This window comes from Corapipo altera, unplaced genomic scaffold, assembly GCF_003945725.1.
Source record: "Corapipo altera isolate COAL_440 unplaced genomic scaffold, ASM394572v1 161, whole genome shotgun sequence".
Taxonomy (NCBI): domain Eukaryota; kingdom Metazoa; phylum Chordata; class Aves; order Passeriformes; family Pipridae; genus Corapipo; species Corapipo altera.
Genome location: NW_020884979.1, coordinates 693,106 through 714,083, shown reverse-complemented (window position 1 = coordinate 714,083; position 20,978 = coordinate 693,106). Strand labels below are relative to the sequence as shown.

Here is a 20,978-nt window from a genome sequence, read left to right as displayed (position 1 = left end):
GTGCCATCCACCTTCCTGCTTCCCATGCTGGTGTTCCCATCCTGGTATCCACCTTCCTGCTTCCCATGCTGGTGGTTCTCCCTCTTCCCTGCACTCAGGATGTCTCCTCTCCCACCGCCTGGACTTGAGCAGGAATAACGTTGTGTTTTCCTTCCAGCCTGAGCTGAGCACACAGGGACGTGTCACCAAACACCCCGCTGAGGCTGAGGGGTTGCCAGCACTCCCCTGCCCAGGCTGGAGGCAGGACTGGCCTTCCTTTCTTCATCCAGCGCTGGGAATAAACCCCAGCAGACCTCGCTTGCTCCTTGGCACCCTCCACCTCTGATGCCCGTTCCTTCTGGCATCACCTCAACCCCCGGGCACTGCCAGGAGTGTAACACAGGAGACCTTCAGGAGAGCAGCAGGGACATCCCAGTTCCCCGAAACAAGCAGCCTTTCAGCTCGGAAGCAGACGGTTGGAGATGCCAAACGCTGCTACCACATGGGATTTTCAAGCTGCTGTCACAGCTAAAGTGGGTTTTTTGTTTGTTTTTTTTCTTTTTGCTTCCTTAAGCCACAAGAATTTCTGAGCTCTTGGCAAGACCTTGTTTTTTTGATTGCTGCTCAAATATTTTTTTCTTGGCATAAATTTGCACGGCTTGGATCGCCACAATCAAGTTCTGTACAGCCTTGGTACAAAAAGAAAAAAATAAATTAAAAAAAAAAATCAACAAAATCAGGCTCACGTTCCAGGCTCACTTGGCACATGAGGCAGTGATTTCTACTCTGTGTGAGTCCAAACCAGCAGGTTGGGCATTAAAATCTGCCTCTCTGAAGGCTCCCAGCTCAGGCGTTCCCTTATCTTGGAATTAGATGATGTCACTACTATAATTTCCTCACAGAAAAACCAGTGAGTCATCCTGTGCTCCTGCATTTTCGGGATGAATTTGCAAGGCCAGGCCAGCTGTTATAAAAACAATCTTCCCCATCTTCATTCCTGGAATCCCAAGGGACAGCTGCAGGGGCAACAAATATTTGACAAACAAAGCCGTCTGGTCGGCTGCTGACAAAAATAACAATATAAACACGAAATCCCTCCATGGCTGCCCAATTTTTAATATTCAGAGCGGTTCTGCTGAATGATCTCTCCCAAATGAACCCTGCTCGTTTTGCAAACAATAGGATTGACATTGCAGAGGGAGAACTGCCTTGCTTTGATGCCAGGGGTCTGTCACAAGGCTACTCTGGATGGTGCCAAGGCTGCGGGACCACCCTCAATGCCAAAGTCTTGCAAAAAAAAAAAAAAAAGGAACATAAACGATGTTCTTGCCCAGTTTGGGGATTGAACACTCACAGCAAGGGATCAAGCACATCTATTTAACCTCCCAGAAAACTAAACCAAAGGGAATTAGGTGACCAGAAGGTAGATGACGAGTTAAAAAGCAGAGATGGTGCAGCCTGTTGGCAAATCCAGCTGTGCCTGGCAGAGCCACGACTGACAGCCCTGAGCTGCCCTGCATGGAGCAACAGCTTCTGCTCAGGAAATGCCGCACCAAAACACCGCTCCCCTGCCAGGAAAACCCACCCAGGACACATGGCCACGCTTCTCTGCTTTCTTCTGGAGAAAAACAACCAGCTATGGGAGTGGGAAACTGAGGATCAGTCCCTCGGACAAGAGGGAAGGAGAACAAAGGCACAGATTTTGACTACACATTAACTTCGGTATCAAAGAGCTTTTCAGGTAGGAGCTGCATCCACAGGTAATCAATTTCTTTTCACTTGAAAATGAGATTGAGGAATTTAATTACTGGGCTGTGGTTCTCTACGGTAAATACGCTGCCATACGTGTCCCACCTCCTGCTGTGGCAGGACAGGCACCCTGTCCCTGAAAACATGCCAGCACTCCTGCTCCAAGCACCATGCAAAGAGAACTTGCAGTGCAGTGCCAGGAGACCATCAGCTGAGCTAAATTGTAAGACACAACCAGAAACACAAGCTCTGCTGATCAGAAATGCCACGTGAGTCCAGAGGGCCTAAGTCAGAAAGCAGAATCTCCTTCCACCCTTTCAGCCAGCACAGGTTGAACCCAGCTCAGCTCTCAATGATATGGGGATAAGGTATCCATTTTTAACATGCCCAATATATCCCTCTCAGGAGAGAAATCCTGCACCTTTAGAGAGGCTCTAGGGGTTCATAAGCAGTGGGAGCTACAGAGGATCAAGATTTCAAGCAGCTTCATCAGGTTTTAAAATGCATGTATTTCCAAATCCAGAGAAGGGCAACGAAGCTGGGGAAGGGGCTGGAGCAGCAGGAGCAGCTGAGGGAGCTGGGGGGGCTCAGCCTGGAGAAAAGGAGGCTCAGGGGGGACCTTCTGGCTCTGCAAGTCCCTGACAGGAGGGGGGAGCCGGGGGGGAACTGGTCTCTTCTCCCAGGTAACCACCAACAGGATGAGAGGAAGAGGCCTTAAGCTGTGCCAGGGGAGGGTCAGGTTGGGCATCAGAAGGAATTTCTTCACAGAAGACTTGATTAGACATTGGCAGGGGCTGCCCAGGGAGGTTTGGAGTCCCCATCCCTGGAGGTGTCCCAGGAAGGCCTGGCCGTGGCACTCAGTGCTCTGGGCTGGGGGACAAGGTGGGGACTGGGCACAGGGTGGATTCGATCTCAGAGGTCTTTTCCAACCTAAATGATTCCATGATTCTGTAAAAGAACTAATCCTCCTGCATCACTTCTCCTCTACAGGACATCTCAGCAGCCTGATGAAAGAAAAAAGCTGGACTCAAGCCCAGAGTGGGTCTCACAGTGCCTCTCCCTGCCTCAGGCTGGATGCTCAGTCTTGAACCCGGCATCTGGAACCCCGTGTGCTTGACTCTGCAATGCTGGATGGCCACCAGCAGGCAACAGGAGATCTCTCTCAACCTCAGCAACTCTGTTAAGGTTTGCAAAGTGCAAAAGCAGCAGGAGGAAGGAGCGCAGGGAAGCTTGGCCAGAACCACCGCTGAGGACACGATTAAATGGGGAGGGCAAAAGTTCACTTGGCTGGAAGAAATCATTACGATGAATTCATGGAAGGAAAGTTCATCCAACGCTATCAGGAAGAAAGGCCTGGCCTCTGGTACCTCGGGTCACAAATCAGTGGAAGGGTGGACAATGAACTGTGGTGTCCCAGCCATAAAGTCTCGCCTGGCTCCCACTCTTGGTTGCTGCTGGAATCAACAGATGGAGCCAAACAAGCCTCCCTGTCACTCAGTACCTCCTCAGTCCCCTTGGAATTTCTGCTGGATGAAGACAGGCTTGTTTTCCTTGTCACACCACTGACTGTGCCACCCTGCACAACGAGCTGCAGGAGACACGTCCAAGTTGAAGACTCGAGTTTGGAGGTGGCAGGATGAAGGTTTCCTGACCCATCTCCCTGTGCATCTGACCCCCACAAGCTGCAAGACGGGCTTTTAATCACATGAGTGCACAGGGGGTTACCCAGAGCCTGGCCTAAGGCAGCACCAAGAATGTTGTACCCTTCCTGAATGAGTGGCTACTTGGCATTTCCATCATCCCTCCCTAAACCAGGTGTAGGTACAGATCTTCGTCATTCCACGCTGTTCCAAGGCTTGCTGAAGGGCAGTTACACGTTTTCCTTGGAGATTACTGTTAATTGGTCCCTCAGAAGTTCATGAAAACTCCCAGTATCTCTCTAAGGGTGGCATCATCCCCAGTTTTACAGCCGTGGAAGAGTAGCCCAGAGTAAGGCCAACAGCAGATGAAGACTCGAGATCCCACACAACATTTAAGACATAAAAGTGACACACGTTTGAGCAGCTCCCCTGGACTTCAGGCTGCACCTCTGAGAGCTCAACACTCCTCACATCCATCCCGTGGCCTCAGACCAGCTTTACAGAGACGAGGGCAGGTGCAATGAGCTGCCCCAGCCACGGCCATGGGGACTCATCCACATCATTCCCAGAGGCAAACCCACAACTCAGATCCCCCACAGTGGCCCTCTATAAAACCCTCCTCTAAAACAAGGGTTTTTTCCCCCTCTTCCCACACTCTCTGGCAGCAGAGCCTAATGATCTTCCCATCAGAAGGGCTGGGCAGGCCTGAAAAATGACCTCCTGCCCGACACACTTTTTTGCACCACAATGGGAAGCTAAAAAAGGGTTTGATATCGAAGAAAACATTTTGTTCTGCCAGAGAGGCCGCGAAGACCTCGAGGTCAGAAAGTCTTGGAAATGTAGGTACGGACGGTTGTTTTCCAACAGCGCACAAAAAAAGCTCATCCCAACAAACCACCAAGTGCTGCATCTAAAAAAAAAAACCAAAACACCAAAAATATCAAACCAAATCTATGCAAACCAACTCCTTTCTCAAGCTCGTGTTGGCACCGAGTCAGCAAACAAAGCTTTTGACACATATCACTGGAACTGAGCCAAGCTGCAAGTAAAGGAGCAAGGACCGCTCTGTGAGGGATGGGAGGCAGGGCTGCCAAGGAACTACCGGCCCCACAGGCAAATCCCAACTTCCCACACCCCATTTCGTGACGCAGGCCCAGCACAGAACACCTGAACCGGGCCTTTCGCATCCCTCCTTCTGTTAATGATACACTCGGGGTAAATTTCCCCTTGGAAATTATTAAGCTGTGAAACCATTAAGGAACTACTTCTCACTTCCCCCAGCTGTGATTCAGAGCTCAATCAGAGATAACCATTAGTCACCCTGCTCACGATAACAGAAAATTCATAAATGCACACCTGAACTGCACAGCCTCCCTCTTAATGGACTTTTTAAGATATCAAAGTGTAGGAGCAGCGTGACCAAAGTACAAGTCCTAGGCAGGGCATAGCAGGACCAGCATTAACACAGGCCCTGCATGCATGCCACTTATCTTCTGGTGGGCACATACAGCTGGAAGTTTATCTAAAACACCTAGTTTCAGATAGGCAAGGTCTTTTCATTTCTATTTCGAGACACCCTCCAGGATCAACATTAGCCCAGTAAAAACAAAAAAAACAAACAAAAATAAAAAGCAAGTATGCCAGTGTTTCTCTTGAAAACCCTCCAGAAGAACAAAATCCCCGTGGCCTAAATCTAAGCTGCAGCTGCACTGCACATGTCTGGGTAGTGTGGGGTCTTCAACATCATTTATCTTGCCTCAAAGATCTTGTAGGGGCTGCCCAGGGAGGGCATGGATGGAAACCTCTGCCCGTGTCACGGGTTTTGACACGGATTTGTAACTGGCTGTGACTTCATCTGTGCATCCCGAAAAGCTGATGAGGCTGGAGGGTGTGTTTATCCAGGAGTTCAGGAGCAGGACAGGAGGGACATACTGACTCAAAGCCACCACCCCAGATGGCACCACCCCAGCAACCCCCAGCAGCAGCTCAGCTGGTGACCCCTGGGAGATGGAGATGTCCTGCAGAACCACTGCTCCTACTGGGAAAGCAAAAGATTAACCTCCAAGCTCACCTGCAGGGATCAGGCCTGCCCTGTCTGCCCCTCTCCTCAGAGGGAAGGGGTGTTCAGGCAGGAACCACCCATCCCAGCAGAAAAACCCTTCCATTTTTCCATGTGCACATCCTTCTGCAGTCCTGGCAGATGGTCTGTCCACGCAGCTCCTTGGAAAACACACCCTGCTGCTCCTGCTGCCATGGCACTGCCAGGGAACACCAGACAAGCCCTCCTGCACTTGGGGAAGGTCCACCAAGGTCCCCAGCTTGCAGCTTCTGGGGCTGGACCACACCAAGGTGGTTATTTAACTCCCCAACCCCTGCAGGGCTCAGTCATGGAAAGAAAAAGGCACTCATATTTAGAAGACTGCAACTTTTTCTGGCTTTTCTTCCCTGCAATTCCCCAACAGAGCAGGATATTGTTACCAAACAGGGTCTTGGGGCAGCCCAAGTGAATGAAACAGCAAGGTGTGAGCAACAAACTGGAAAGGGAACTTGTTAATAGCAAAGGGCTTCAAAAGAAACGAGGAGAAAAGGGGAGAGAGCTACAGTTAACAAAAGTTAATCACCTCAGCTTTCCCTGATCTTCAAAGAAAACAGATGTAAAGCAAAAAAAAGTAATAGAATATAAACCAAGAAATCCTAAGCACGTGATGAGCAGCAGGAAAACAATCCCCTCTGACTGTCATGGTGCAATGAGTTAGGCACTGCATTTCACAAAATAAATCATGCTGTAAGAGCGAGGCTTGTGACTTGCTGGATAAAACGTGAGAAGCGCTTCCTTGAGTAATTCAACCCAGAGCAAGCCACACTAATTCCCCGGAATCAGGGTGCACTGTCACCTGGACAAGTGTCAGTGAACAGCTGAGCTACTCACAACTGCTTGGAAAATAAACACCTTTAAAGGTGTTTTGCTCTTTGTGTTCAAGGCAACAGTTAAGAGGAAGCGTGAGAGGAGATAAACACATGGCCTGGGTTTTTAAATAAGCTTTTTCTTCTATGTTGCTTAGCAATTAAATTGATGAAGCTGTACACATGCTACTGCTCTGCCTGGGATATCCCTCAGTCCATCTGAACTCTGCCCCGTGGCTCCAGTCTTTTCAACACGAGAGTTGTTTTTAGGCAAAGAAACTAAGCCTCTTTCTTCAGGGTTGTCATCTGAGCTTGTGGGTTTTTTTCCCTTCTCTTTAAATAAATTTATATAAGCCCACACCATTTGCACATAAGCCCTACACAAACAAAAGTGAATTAGCAGAAGTTACAGCTTTGTGACCCATCAGGCTCCAGTGGCAGCATCCTGGTGAAAGCGAGGGATGCCACACTCCAGTGGGATTCCTGGAGATGCCATGACAAGAGCAGGGGGCTCACAAAGCTGTGACACTCACCCTGAAAAGGGCAGTTTCAGCACCAGGCTCTCATTCTGCCCTAAGCACCTGGAAGAGAAACTCAGGACGTTCCCCTGCCAGGGGCAGAACTCCCAACGCCTCCATCCCACGAGAAGCATTGAGCTGCATTTTCCATGCGCCCACAGGGACACAAAGCCACGCAGGCAGTCACCCCAGCGAGGGGCCAGCCCTTCCCAGGCCGTGCCTGTGGCTTTGGGCTCCGTGGCCAACTTGCCTGGAGCACAGTGCACCATCTGTATCCTCCTGGAAACGCTGCCCGGCGGGGAGACGGGGCCGAGCTGCGGAAATACCAGGGACGCCGCAGGTGGAGGGAGAACAGGCTGCTGTTTGGACAGAGCTAAAAGAAGCCCTCAGCCCTGAATACCACGCTGTGCAGGAGCCCACACAATAAACAAGGGCAGTCCCGCAGCTCCACCTTCCTCGCTGCAACTCCTTCACCGTGTGCTCGCTCCTGAGAGCTGGGTTTTGCCTCCGAGCACACAGGAGGGCTGTGTGAGGAACATTAGGCCTTTAAGGTCATCGTTAAAGAACGTTCTTCTCCCCCAAAAGTCAGTCCTGAAACAGGTCAGTAATAAATGTTCTCTGTCAGTGAGGTCTGGGAACAGGAGGACACTGCCTGGCACACAGAGGACTTCACGCCTCTTGCAACGTTGTGAGCAGAAACAAAGAGCAGAAAGCATTTCCAAACTAACCAGCCAGAGAGATTCCTGCACACCAAGTTTTGAGTCCTCAGACAAGGTAGAATTAAGGAGCCATGTTCATTTTTAAGGACAACACATGCAGAAGCAAAAAAATTTTAAGTTTTCTTCTCTATACCCTACCAGAAGCTTCTATTAATAAATGCAACCCAAAGCATCCTCAAACTCCAAAGGGCATTCAGGCTGAATTTTGGATTTAAAACCTGGGCTTCTAATTATTCAATTTGCAAAAGGAGGAGCACAGTCAAATAACACAGCTGTCCATCTTGCCACAGGTGGCACTGCTATGCCTTTCAGAGGCTCACAGCTGATCAACATCACCTGCAAATCCCAGCTCTGGCATACTCTCATCCAGTGCAAAATGCTGCTAACATCCAGCCTCACGAAACCTGGGCTGTGGGAGAAACATGAACACACCACCCACGTCATGGGAACGTGGTAAAACTGGGATTTTATTAGTAACGGGGATTTTTAGGAGTAATAACGATTCATGTAACTGGGAGAATGAAGAATGGGGATTAAGAAGGGGGCAATCCCTACTGCTGTACCCATCTTAACAGGGCAAATTATTGTGTGTCCCGTCTTCACTTTCTAGTGGAACTGCCTCGGCTGCAGCTACAAAAGGTGTCAGGAGAAATCGTCCACGTGCACACGCAAATAATCGTGCTGATCAAAGGATCCCTATCAAAGGGAAATCCCTCATCCCGCGCCTTTGATATCAGCTGGAGATGGCTGAAACCGAGAAGCCGCTGAGGTTGCGTGAGGGGAGAGAACTTCCTTCACTGCTCTGTGCAACACCGCTAATGGGACATCACCATTTCACCACCATCCCCAAAACCTCTGGTAATTAGTGAAATCACGCCTTTTCTCAGTCCATCAGATACCTGGCAGATAAGCACACGAAAATCCGCCCACAACTGTCACCCAGATAGGATCTGTTTTGACAGTCACCGTACAAAGGTCAGCCGCAAACTTGCTTATAAAGGTCATTTTTTCAGCTAAGGGTGGAGGCAAAGGAGAGGGATTATTCTGGAAGTTCAGTAATGCCTCTCTCCTGTCACACAGCAATAAACAGAACTCCCATGCACAGCTCAGAGCTTGCACCTCCCCTCCCTGAAATAATCCCTAAACCACAGGTTTTCGCGTGCCCGAGAACACCCGGCTGCACAGGCGCGCTTTGTTCCGCGTGGTTTTGGTTGCATTCCCACCCGCACGCATTACCAGGGTGCTCAAAACGCATCTGAAAAACTGTACGATGAAGTGAAGAAAAAAAAAAAAAAAAAAGAAGTAAAAATCAACCAGCAACAGCAGCCTGAAAGACTTACGTCAAGATTTCTTCTGGTTCTGATTTAAAACCTGGAAAACGTATGGCGCAGCCGGAGGGACCCGGGGCTCGCATCCCAAATCCGAGAAGTAAGGGAGGGCAGCTGGCAAGCGGAAAGCGACTTCTGGCTCCGACTGCGATTTGCAATTTTAATTTCTAACTGAACTCTGCCCTGGCTATGCTTATTTTTCATCGCCCTGCGCGCGTTATATTTTTAAAGCAGGGTGCTGGGAGCCCATCGGCGGTGGCGAGTGGCTCTCGCCAGGCTCCCTCCCTTCCCCGGGGTGCGAGCGGGGCAGAGGACGCCCAAAAAGCCACGCGAGGAGCGAGGCTCAGCCTTCTCGCTGCCCTCCGCGGGGATCCCGGCAGCGGGCAGCCCGTGGCTCGGCGGGGCAGGTGCGGGGCATCCTCGCAGGGAATCCTCGCAGGGATGCGCGGCCAACCCTCGGCACGGCCGGGCACGCCCCTGCCCGGCGCCGAGAGCGTCCTCCCATCCTCGGCATCCCCGGGGGGATGCTCTGCCGCCCCGGCTCCCGGAGGCGCTGGATGCCCACGGGGATATCATCCCGCGTCCCTCCGGGGGCTCCGGGGCAGATGGGGCTCGGCAGGACCCCCCCACCCCGCCCGGCCCCGGCGCGTCCCTACCGTGTGCTCCCGGCTCGACATGGTGCGGGCGGCGCGCAGGGCCGGGCGGGCCGGGGCTATAAGGGCTCGGCGACACGTAGCGCGGCCCTGGGCCGGCCCCTCTCGCCCTGTGCCCGCCCCCGCCGCCGCCTCCTCCGGCCCGGCCCCCCCCGGGGCAGCGGGCAGGGCGCTCCGGCACCCGGGGGGACGTGTCACCCACCCGCCAGGGCAGAGGCACCGCGGGCACGGCGAACCCTCCCGGCGCGCTGGGCAACAGCGTAGAGTTGCCCTAAAATCAGCTCCGACCAGTCCGGGCTCCGGCAGGGAGAGCAGGAACAAGAGCCTGCACGAAACGACTCGAAAAGTCACCTCTGGAGGATGATGGTAAGGATAAGAATGATGATGATGAGGAGGAGGAGGATGATATGGATAAGAATGATGATGATGATGATGTCTAAGACCAAGCAGTGCTGGAGGATAGTCCCTGAGTGTTTGGCCAAAATGGCAAAGAAAGTTTAAAAGAAACAGAGGGTCTATCAGCACGCAAAGCTCAGCAGGTGAGGGGAGCAGAAACACCACAGCTGACAGCTTCACCCCAAATCTGCCATTTTCCACCACTGGAAAAGCTCGAATCCCAGGATGCTGCTGAACCAGAGGACTGGCAGTGTGCTGGAGGAGGGAAACCACGGTTCATCCTTGGGATGGCCCGGGAGCCAGAGACAGGAAGAAATGATCCCCATGGGTGTGTAATTCTGCACCTGGGGATGCACAGCCTGATCCAGCATGGCACATGTCCTCTGACCACTATCTCCTGATCCACCCCCATCCATCCATGGATCCAGCCCAGGGCTATCAGGACGGCTGTGCACACTGTGCTGCCTCTCCTCTAGGAGGAGATAACTCACCTCTCATCGTGCCCAGAAGAGCGAGTGCTCTTAGATATCTATCAGACAGGTCCAACATGCTGAGCCTACTCTGGGCTGCTCCTAGTACCTGTTCAGCACACAACCACCACCAGCTGTGCATGTCCCTCCCCATAAAAACACTCCTGTTCCACCTCTGTCCTTCATTCCAGCAGTTTAAAGTCAGGATGCCCTGAGTGAAGCCCCTCAGTGAAAGAGGAAAAAAGTGGTGGCATTTTGCAAGGCTCACCAAGGGAAGGCTTGTCCTTAAAACAGAAAGTGGGAAACCCCAGGGGAGAGGTGAAAGGGGAGACAGTGGAATAAATGGGGTTCCTCAAATGAGGTCCTGTTGGAAGAAGAACTGGGCTCTGCCGTGGGAGCAGGGAAAACATGGAAGTGAAGGAATGGGGCTGGGAGGAGGCGAGCAGCACCTAGTCAACCAAGTCCTGGAGCCAGGCAGCTATTAGAGTGCAATCAGCTATCAACTGAACTAATCCCCAGTGTAATTCCAGTTAAACCCATGGCATTACATTCGGGATTAGCTCAGCTAAATAATACCAGGGTCACTTTTTAGCATCACTTGTTTCGTGCTTTTCCTTACACTGGGTTGGGGTTTTTCCTCAGTGAAGGGCAGATTAAAGTTTCTGCCATAAAAATCAATACAGCAAAGTTGGAAGAACAGGAAAATGAGCCCCAACACAATATCCATTGGAAAAGCACATCTGGCACAAGGAACCCTCCCACAACCATTGCCTGGACAGGACACAGCCCACATCTCATCCACTGGAGGACACCAGGAGAAAGACAAGTTAAATGACTGAAAGTCATCTCTGATGAGTCAGTTGTGCATTTTGATTCCTATAAGTATTATTTTTAAGGTGTTTTTTTTGTTTGTTTAGTTGGATAAAAAAATTTAATATTCTGCTTCTGTGGGATGAATTTTAAGCTCACATCTTTACAGCCTTTCTGTGTTACTTTGCCTCTGTGTACCTTCAGTAAAACGTGCTCAACAGACCAAAGCAAGGGGGGAAATACATTTACTGAAGAACAAGGAGCAGCAAGAAGGTGTCCATGAGGACAAGTCAGAAAGAGGGGCCTCTCTAACCACTGACCACTCTAAACCATTCCAGCCTGACACACAACTGGTTCCAGTGAGGGCACTTTAGAAGGAAAAGCAGTTCTCACTAAAAGTAAGCAGTAGAAAGGTCAGGGGAAAGACAAAAAACTTGTGTCACTATGTAACAGAAAAATTAGCATCAAAACCATGTAACACCTCCATGTTCCCCTCAGATATCTATCAGACAGAAAATGAGTCAACATGATCTCCATTTGTTGCATCATTCTTCATTTCTAACTTCAAAGTTATTTCCCTTCTAGGAATTAAATTGACTGCTCACAACCTTCCTAAGAATTGGGACAATTAGTATTTTGTGTACAAAAGATCAAGGGAATTTTTCTCCCCAATTTTTTCCAAGCATAATGCAAAAAATGGTACGAACTTCTGTAACATAAACCTCTAATAACTAAATATATGTGGCTATTGCCTCAAGTTTTAATTTGTGTGGGCTTTTCAAGGAAGTAATGATGAAACAGAATCAGAAATTAAGCAAAAAAGAAGAAAATCTAGTTGCTTACCTCAGAAGACATATATGTTAGTGACACTCAGTTTTCATGGACTTCTTGGGCTCTTGAATAAGCTGCAAGAACTTCAGCTGGCACAGCTGGGAGAAGCAGCAGCACTCCAGCAGAGCAGACATGGGGGCAAAATCTCTCCAGATGGAAAGAAAAGGGCACTTGAGCAGCTGCCTTGCTTGACAAAAAGCACCTTCAGGAATGATTTGGCAACTCACAGCACTGTTACCTAAGGCCAGCAGGGCAGGGGGGATCTGCCCCTCTGCATCTCTCAGGTGAGACCCCCCTGCAGAGCTGCTCCAGCCCTGGGAACAGCACAGCAAGGACATGGAGCTGCTGGAGAGAGTCCAGAGGAGGCACCAAGAGGATGGAGCAGCTCTGCTGGGAGGAAAGGCTGGGAGAGTTGGGATTGTTCAGCCTGGAGAGGAGAAGCTTTGGGGTGATCTGATTGTGGCCTTCCAGGGCCTGAAGAGGCCAAGAGGAAAGATGGAGAGAGACTATTTCCAAGGGCCTGGAGTGCCAAAACAAGGAGGAATGGCTTTCCAACTGCCAGAGGGCAGGGTTAGATGGGATATTGGGATAAAATTCTTCCCTTTGAGGGTGGTGAGGCCCTGGCCCAGGTTGCCCAGAGAAGCTGTGGCTGCCCCATCCCTGGAAGTGTCCAAGGTTGCACGGGGCTTGGAGCAACCTGGGCTAGTGGGAGGTGTCCCTGCCCATGGCAGGGGGTGGGACTGGATGAGTTTTAATGTCCCTTCCAACCCAACCCATTCTATGATTCTGTGATTCCAGGGAATATTCTCACCACGCTTACAGGATGGGAGACTCGTTCCTTTCCCTAGTGGGAGGGACAGAAGAAAGTCATGCTCTGGGTACCTGCCCTCATGCATGTGGACTCAGTACCTCCTCAGGAAGTCTGTACTGCCCCAACACCCTGATCTCAGAGAGACAATAAATCCCTTGACCAAAAGCTCTCTCAGAGCCCACTGTGTGACCTGTTACACCAACAGGACCCCCAGAGAGCAAAGCCTGTGTAACCACCACAGGCCCAGTGGGCAGCTGCATGGGAGGCCTTTGCTACAGCCATCTTCCTGTTCCAAATCACCTTCTTAATCGAAATTCCTGTCCTAGCAGAACCCTAGAAATCACCCCAAAGTGCCAGCACTCCTGTGAGTGTTTACAAAGCCAGGCACGAGTGTGTTGGTTTCCTCAACACCCACCTCAACATGCCCAACAAGTTCACCAGCACCAAGGTGGTAGAGGTGGATATTAAAACAGGCCACACATCCTTTTTGCTCTGTGGTATCAACCCCCAGGTGCTGCAGCCTTTGGGCAGGTGTCATGGAAGGAGAGGGGTGTCCCCTGCAGTGCTCTCCCACGTGGAAGTTGGGGAAGATCACTGTCCCTGACTTGGCACAACTCTGTACTTTTGAATCCTTGCAGGAATTGCCTCCCCCTTGATGACATCTTGCTGGAAAAGCACCACCCAAATTAGCATCAAACCTCTGGAGAAGGAGCCCAGAGACCAGCTGTGAAGTTACTGGTGACACCATTCCCTCCGTGGCCCCTGCCTGCTCCCTGCTGTACGCCTGGCACAGCGGGAGCAAAGGGTGGAGGAAGCAGGGAGGATGGCCAAGCTTTCCCATGTTCCAGGGCTGTACTGGCCAGATCCACCCTGCACTCACACTACTACAAGAGTCTCTGCTCTTGTTTATCTGCTTTCTTACAACTGGGGAACCTGCAGATGAAGGTTCAGCACCTTGCTTAGTTTTCCAAGGAGACAGAGTTGTCATCTTCAGCAGCACTTTCTCAGACTCTCCGGCTTTGTCTGTTCTCCTACATGAAGAGTGACATGCCTGCACTTCCACGCTCCCTCAATCCACAGCTGTCACAGTGCTTCTCCAGGAGTTCCCCACCTGAGATCCTAGAGGACACACAGCCTGAAGACAGCTCTCAGGAGGGAGCCCACGGGGAAATGAGTGGAGGAACACCTGAGGCAGATGCAGGCTCAGCAGCTTTTGGCTGCATGCAGACAGCAGTCCCGGGGGAGGCTGCCACCCCAGTGAAAGGAGCATCCTCCAGTCACCAGGAGTGGAATTCTGCTCCTGCAATCCCAAATGCATTAAGATCAGTGCTTCTGAAACCTAAATATTCCCCAATGAACACACGTAATACCTCTGGCATCGGCCCGCAGAGATACAGCGATACTGAACTGCCCCAACAAGCAGTTCCAGCTTATTTACCTCACCTTTCACCCTGGGCCTTTCACAGAGAGTTTTGAATTCTGTGTGTAAGTCAAGTCTGGATCTGCAGCCCTAAAACCTCACTGGTGAGATAACAAATTAGAAATAAACCACAAAAACAAAGCGCAGATTAATGGAAGCACCAGAGATACAGGTTGGTAAGGCACTACCTCCTGCCATAAGCAATTAGGACTTCAATGAGAGCAGGAAGCTTTTTTTCCTTTCCTTGTTCTACAATTCAAACGTGTGTGATCATCCCTAACTTTCAGAAAGCTGTTGGAGAGAAACAGGAGCTCCAGAAGGGACAACAAATCAGCCAGTGAAACCTCCAGCATTGGCAACTCCCACTGCTGTTGGGGACTGCCACAGCCAGCCAGAAACTGAGCTCAAAACCAGTTTGCCAGGATTTCACAATGGGAGAAACGAGCCCAAGCCAGGAACGAGCTTTGCACCTACCTGGGTCTCCTCGTGCTGCAGAGCTCACCTGAAACAAGCCAGATGTGGGACTGCCAGGGGGGTTTGAATGACCCTGCCCCAGTGACACGGCCACTAACGCTCAGCACCGTGAGGATCCTGCTCTCCTGCACCCTCCCTGCTCTGTGCCTGACAGCTCTGAAGGTTCCCAGTGCAGCTGGGCCAGCCAGTGGGACAGGATCCCACACAAGCAGCCCAAATGTAGCAAATCCCCATAATCATTAGGGAAATGGTACTAAGGAAAAAATGCACAATCCCACAGCTGCTTCTGGCACTCTGCTTTTTGGAGTGGGTACAAACACTGTCCTCCAAGCACTGCTCAACACAGGATCACAGGCTGGAAAGGACACAGGGGGACACCTGGGCCCACCTCCCTGCTCCAGAAGGGCCATCCCAGAGCACATGGCACAGGGTTTCATCCAGACACTTCTGGAATATCCCCAGCAAGGCAGACTCCACACCCTTTCTGGGCAATTGTTCCAGTGCTTGGGCGCTGCTCAGGAAAGAAGTTCTTGCTCATGTTCAGGTGGAACTTCATGGGCATCAGTTTGTGCCCACCAGATCTGTAAACTAACAGGGGTCTTTGATTTTTCTCACTCGCCTGTTTGTTCTTATTTCTCTTTTTTTCCTTTGCCTGCCTTTACAAACCTCCAGTGCCTTCGAGATTTCCCTGGTGAGGCTGGAGCAATCCCAGCTCCTGTTTGCAGACAGACCTCAGGCCACAGCTTCAAGATATAAAATAGGTAAAATATACTCCTACCAAGGCTTGGACAACATTCTACAAGGAAAGGAGTATTGATTTCACAAATCTCCAGAAGCAAAGCAAAGATTCTTATCATTTTTGTGGTGTATCATATTGCAGTAAAGATATTTATTTATTTATTGAGTGTCATTATCTACTACAAGTCCACTGCCTTTGCCCCATGTTATTTCTTATCCCTATCACAGACTTTGACCCATATCCCTACCCTATTCCTTTTACAATACTGGAATAAAGATCTCAGTTCCTGAAATTTTCAGACTCACTTCCCTACAGGCTGCTCTAAACTGGGAACTCAGAAACCACGCAGGGCTTCTTCCAAAAGCAGGTTAACAGAGAAAAAAAGGCATAAAATAGCCATTCTGGGATCTTTGCAGACAAAAGTGCTGCCAGAGCAGTCACAATTGAAGGAGAATTAAGAGGCTAAGGAAAGGCCAAGGAAAAATCCAGCCTCTCCAGGGCTGGGCAGTGTCAGAGCTAGAAGAGCACAGGCAGGTAAGCAGAATCAGCTCCTACCACATTCCGAAGTTTAGTTTCATCCTAATCCTTTTCCAGAGCACCCAGCTGTGTGTGACAGCAGCTCCCAGCCCTCACTCCCTCCGTCTCCATACTCCAGGCAGTTGGGAACAGGAGCTCTCCAGCACCAGGCACTTTTCCAGCCAGCACAGTGAACAACCCCACTGTCCCCCTCTGGTTTCACCTGTTTCACTGCTGTGCAGGGACAGATTTTGGATCTGCAGTACACTGCTGCATTTCAGCACTTCTCCCTCCGTGCCATTTCCTAGCAGGATTTGTCACACAGGTTACTGACTGTTCCCACAGGAAACCACGGGAAGGGAAACTTTTCCAGGTTCAGGGAACTTGATTTCTAATTTGCAATTTTTAGAATAATCTAGAGAAGCCTTTTTACCACTCTCCTAGAAAAGCCATCCTTAATTAGAGGTGATAAACTTTAAAACTCAGGTTGTCATTTACTAGTTATGACACCCATTGGGTGCTTTATCCAAACACTGATTTTCACAGAATCCCAGGATGGTTTGGGTTGGAAGGGACCTTAAAGACCATCTCTTTCCACCCCCTGCCATGGGCAGGGACACCTTCCACTAGCCCAGGTTGCTCCAAGCCCCATCCAACCTGGCCTTGGACACTTCCAGGGATGGGGCAGCCACAGCTTCTCTGGGCAAAGTGGCCCATTAACCATGATAGTTAAAAACACCCTGAAAGCTCTCCATGGCCATGCAGGATGGAAGCAATCCCTCATTTACCCTGAGAGCTGTCTCCAGGTCTCTGCTCTGCGGGCTGCAAGCTTTAAGAAGTAGGTCACATGAGCCTCTGCTGTTCCTTGTGTTGCCTCATCCAGCTGGAAGCCTGAGGCTCAAAGTGACACCCCCAGATTTGGCTTTGGCACCCAACTCCAGCCCCATGCCAAAAGCTGGTTGGGAGCAGCAGAACCTTCTGGGGAAAAAGAAAAGAGAAGAACTTGAGCTTATCAAGAACCTGTTTGATTTACCACCTCTCACCTGCCTGACCAGGGGCATGGAGCACACGGACACAGGACAGCCAGGCCATGGCTCGTTGGGAATGACACGTGCTACCAATTCTGCATGGAAGGCTGGGAGATGGAGACAGGGCAGATCTGCAGGGCAACACTGGAGAACCCATCTCATCTGACCTCAAACCCAGAAAAGGAAAGGCAAAGGAAGAACCTTCTGATTATCCCCGGAGATAATCAATCCCTGTAAAACCAGACACCCAGGCTGGGGGGTTCAGGGCAGAGCCTGAATTCCCTGCAGAGGAAAGATGTGCCATTCTTTGCCACACCACTGCCTATGAGGGCTGAGGAACAGCCCTCTAAATTCTGGGTTCTGTGAAATAAAATCTGAGTCCCAAAGGCTTTCCTGCAAAGCCAAACCACAGCAGGACTTGGCAGATGCTTCATGCTTGAGAGGGCTGGAAGCACAAGGCCCCAGGACACCAGGTACTGGATCCTAAGGGCAGCAGACATGCAGAGTATAATCACTAATACTCTTGATATTATAACAAGACTTTGTTCTACATAGATCAAAGTGCAAGAAATGGCCTGTGACACCTGGTGAAAAGGTTCTGTGGCAGAAGATGGGAGCCAGAGCACAAAACCTTCCCAGTGCCACAGAAAACAGCCCTCGGCCAACCAAATGAACACAAAAACCCCACTTGCATAATGATTAACCTTCCCAAGAGGGCAGGTGGGGAAATCTCCCTGCCAGCAGGACCTCATCTGGAAAACCAAGTACAATTGTGGGCATTTAAGTTGAAAAGAACTGAAGTGAAGCGAGCCAGGAGAAATAAGTCAGGTGAGGAGGAGATGAAGGACTGACTTATCAGATCTGGCAAGGCAAAGACTGAAATCAGAGGCAAGTGGCATCTCCAGAGGGATCAGGCAGGTCAGTGACTGGATGTCCAAACACAGAACCAGGGAGACAGAGGCCAAGTGTAAAGTTGCAGGCTGAACATCAAAGCACAAAGGTTTTCCAGTCAATCCTGGCAGGTACACCAGGAACTAGAGCTGAGGGGGTTGGGGTTTTAAATTGCTAGGTGGGGGAGAGGCTGGACGTGACCTGGCCATGTGGGCTGGCAGCCCAGAAAGCCAACTGTGTCCTGGGCTGATCAAGCAAAGGTATGATCAGAGAGGATTAAGAGCCACCTCCCTGTGCTTTGGCCAGAACTACCTGATGGTTTGAAAATATTCCCTCTACCGTTCATCCCTTGTCTGTTTATTTTAAAGAACCAATTATTCATTCCAAAATACCGTAGTTAAAAAATACAGGATACCATAAATTTGTAAACATTAGGATAAAAAGCTGTTCCAGTGTGCACAGGTAGTTTTACATAACCAAAACCCTCAGAGAGCAGTAAATAGCCTCTAATAGCAAGAAGGAGGAATACATTATACATGGAGGACAGAGGTTTTTTAGGGATGCTATTTGGTGTGGGGGAAGTGTGGAAAAAAAAAAAAAACCAAACTAGAAAATTTCATAATTATCATGTCACCCCTTTTCAAGCTGACAGAGAAGCCTCACCTTGAACAGTGTGTGCAAGTCTGCCCCAGGAAAAGTATTTATAGGCACAGGGTAACACCAAGCCAAAAATTAAGGCAGCAATGATAACCATGAGAAGAACAGAGTGATTTCAGCACAAGGAACAAATAAGCAAGATAAGCCACTGCCAGTCCCAAGTAGCACAGGTGGGATGCAAAGAGATCGAGTGTTTAACTCCTCTCTCAGGAGAAGTGCTCCAAGGGATCAGATGGATTGCTGGTGTTCAGGAAAACACAACACTGAAACAAGATCTGTATCACAAGAACTGCTCCAGAACACATGCCAAGCTTTAGCTTTACCACTTGTATGTGGTAATCAACTCTGCTAATTGAGCATGTTGGAAGCTATTGCTGTTCTAAAAATCACAGCTCCTAAAACCGTGGCTGAAATTCCAGCCTAGCAGGAGGCTCAAATGGAAGGAACTGGACTTTCCCAAAGCTACAGCTGAGCTCCAGCATCCACATCCCACTGCAGAGCAAATCATTGGTTTGGGTTGGGAGGGAGCTAAGAGATCACCCAGTCCCACCCCTGCCATGGGCAGGGACACCTTCCACTAGCCCAGGTTGCTCCAACCTGGCCTTGGACACTTCCAGGGATCCAGGGGCAGCCACAGCTTCTCTGGGCAACCTGTGCCAGGGCCTCTCTACCCTCAAAGGGAAGAATTTCATCCTAATATCCCATCCATCCCTGCCCTCTGGCAGTGGGAAGCCATTCCTCCTTGTCCTGGCACTCTAAGCCCTGGAGTGTAAACAGTTCCTCTCCATCTTTCCTGTCAGCCCCTTCAGGCCCTGGAAGGCCACAATTCAGTCACCCCAAAGCTTCTCCTCTCCAGGCTGAACAATCCCAGCTCTCCCAGCCTTTCCTCCCAGCAGAGCTGCTCCAGCCCTCTGATCCTCTTGGGGCCTCCTCTGGACTGGCTCCAGCAGCTCCATGTCCTTGCTGTGCTGTTCCCAGGGCTGGAGCAGCTCTGCAGGGGGTTCTCACCTGAGAGGAGTAGAGGGGCAGGATCACAGCTTTGGGTTAGGAGAGCACCAGGAGAGCTGTGCCATGGAGAAATTCCTTATGAGAAACATATAAAGCTAAACACAAATCCACTTTGCTTAACTCAAAGAAACCCCACAGCCACAGTCAGGAGTGTATGGGAAATATTTGCTCTATCCCTACACATCTGCTCAGGCAGCACATCCTACCAAGAGCCAGAGGTCACCAGGCTAAAGGACTTCAGCCCCATCCAACCTGGTTCCTCTTTCTGGAGTGCTGCCTGGGATCAGCTGGGCACCTTCCATTTCTGTGCTAGGTTCAAGACTTGTTATCACATCCACTGAGCCATTTGAGAGCTGCAGGTTATTGGTGTGGAAAAGTCTGCAGAGCTCTTCTGACCCCTGAATAAATAAGGAATTCAGCTCCTTCCATACTAGCCCTTCAACAATAATCCCTTCCCTGAAGAGCAGGGGTTTGTTTCTGTTAACTGAACACAGTAAGAGGTGTGCTCAAACCTTTCAACAGAATGTCAGAAAAACAATGCTCCCTTTAAACCCTTTCTCAAAGGGATTGTTAAAATAAATAAGTGATTGAATCCACCACCATAAACTTCAGATGGTGGCAGCCTGAACCTCCTCTGTCTTGATTTTACATAAAAATAACTCTTTAAGGTATTGAAATAAGTTGGGTGGGAAAAAAAATAGCTGTAAGTGTAACTATCTATATATAATCTTCATTTTCCACTTCTGGATGCAAACAAGGGAGGGGAATAAAGTCACAGGGCCTTTATAAACACATCCCTGTATCAGATCTGGAAGCAGAACCCAGCTCTGGCCTGGCATGTATTCCACAGCCAAAAAAAACCCAACCTCTTCAAAAACATTATAAACATCAGAAACAGCTTTCTACTCACTGGATCCCAAATCCTGAGAAATCAGGCAGACAAACAGCACTGACAATACCAACTTCCTTTGGAAAAGTTAGGCAACTAACAAAATGATTATTTAATGTATTATACACCTAAATACAGAGCAGGGGAGATGGATGGTGGTGATTGTATTCCTCCCCCTGAAGGTTCTACAGTTTTGGGGTCTTAATTTTTGAGGCATTTCATTCCTTTTCCTAGAGAGCTTGGGGGGGGTTCTTTGTTTTAAACAAAACAGCCTCAATTATTTTCTATTTCCACCTTACAGACTAATACATCTTCATAGAAAATGCAGAAACAGCACTTGATCAAAGATGCTGTTCAGACATCACATCCTTTCTGCATCTGCAAAAACCCTGCCAGAAAACTGCTGCTGTTGTTTTAAACCAGGGCTCCTGGAAACAAGAGTAAATCTTTACACTTCCCTCAAAATATGAGAGTAAAAACCCAATTAAGGCATTTTCTATTAGCCATTAATTTGAACACTTAAAATAATCAAGAGACAACAACACAAA

The 20,978-nt window shown here is 49.8% G+C and overlaps 1 protein-coding gene across 2 annotated transcripts in view; it reads right to left on the bottom strand.

Moving 5' to 3' along the window:
* PAPSS2 (3'-phosphoadenosine 5'-phosphosulfate synthase 2) overlaps positions 1–9,557 on the bottom strand; it is a 28,443-nt gene extending 18,886 nt beyond the window's left edge. For both annotated transcript variants that reach the window (XM_027665575.1, XM_027665576.1), the window contains exon 1: positions 9,494–9,557. In XM_027665575.1, coding sequence (XP_027521376.1) covers positions 9,494–9,514 — 21 coding nt within the window. In that variant the 5' untranslated portion in view covers positions 9,515–9,557. The remainder of the gene's footprint in view (positions 1–9,493) is intronic.
* Positions 9,558–20,978: the final 11,421 nt, after the last annotated feature.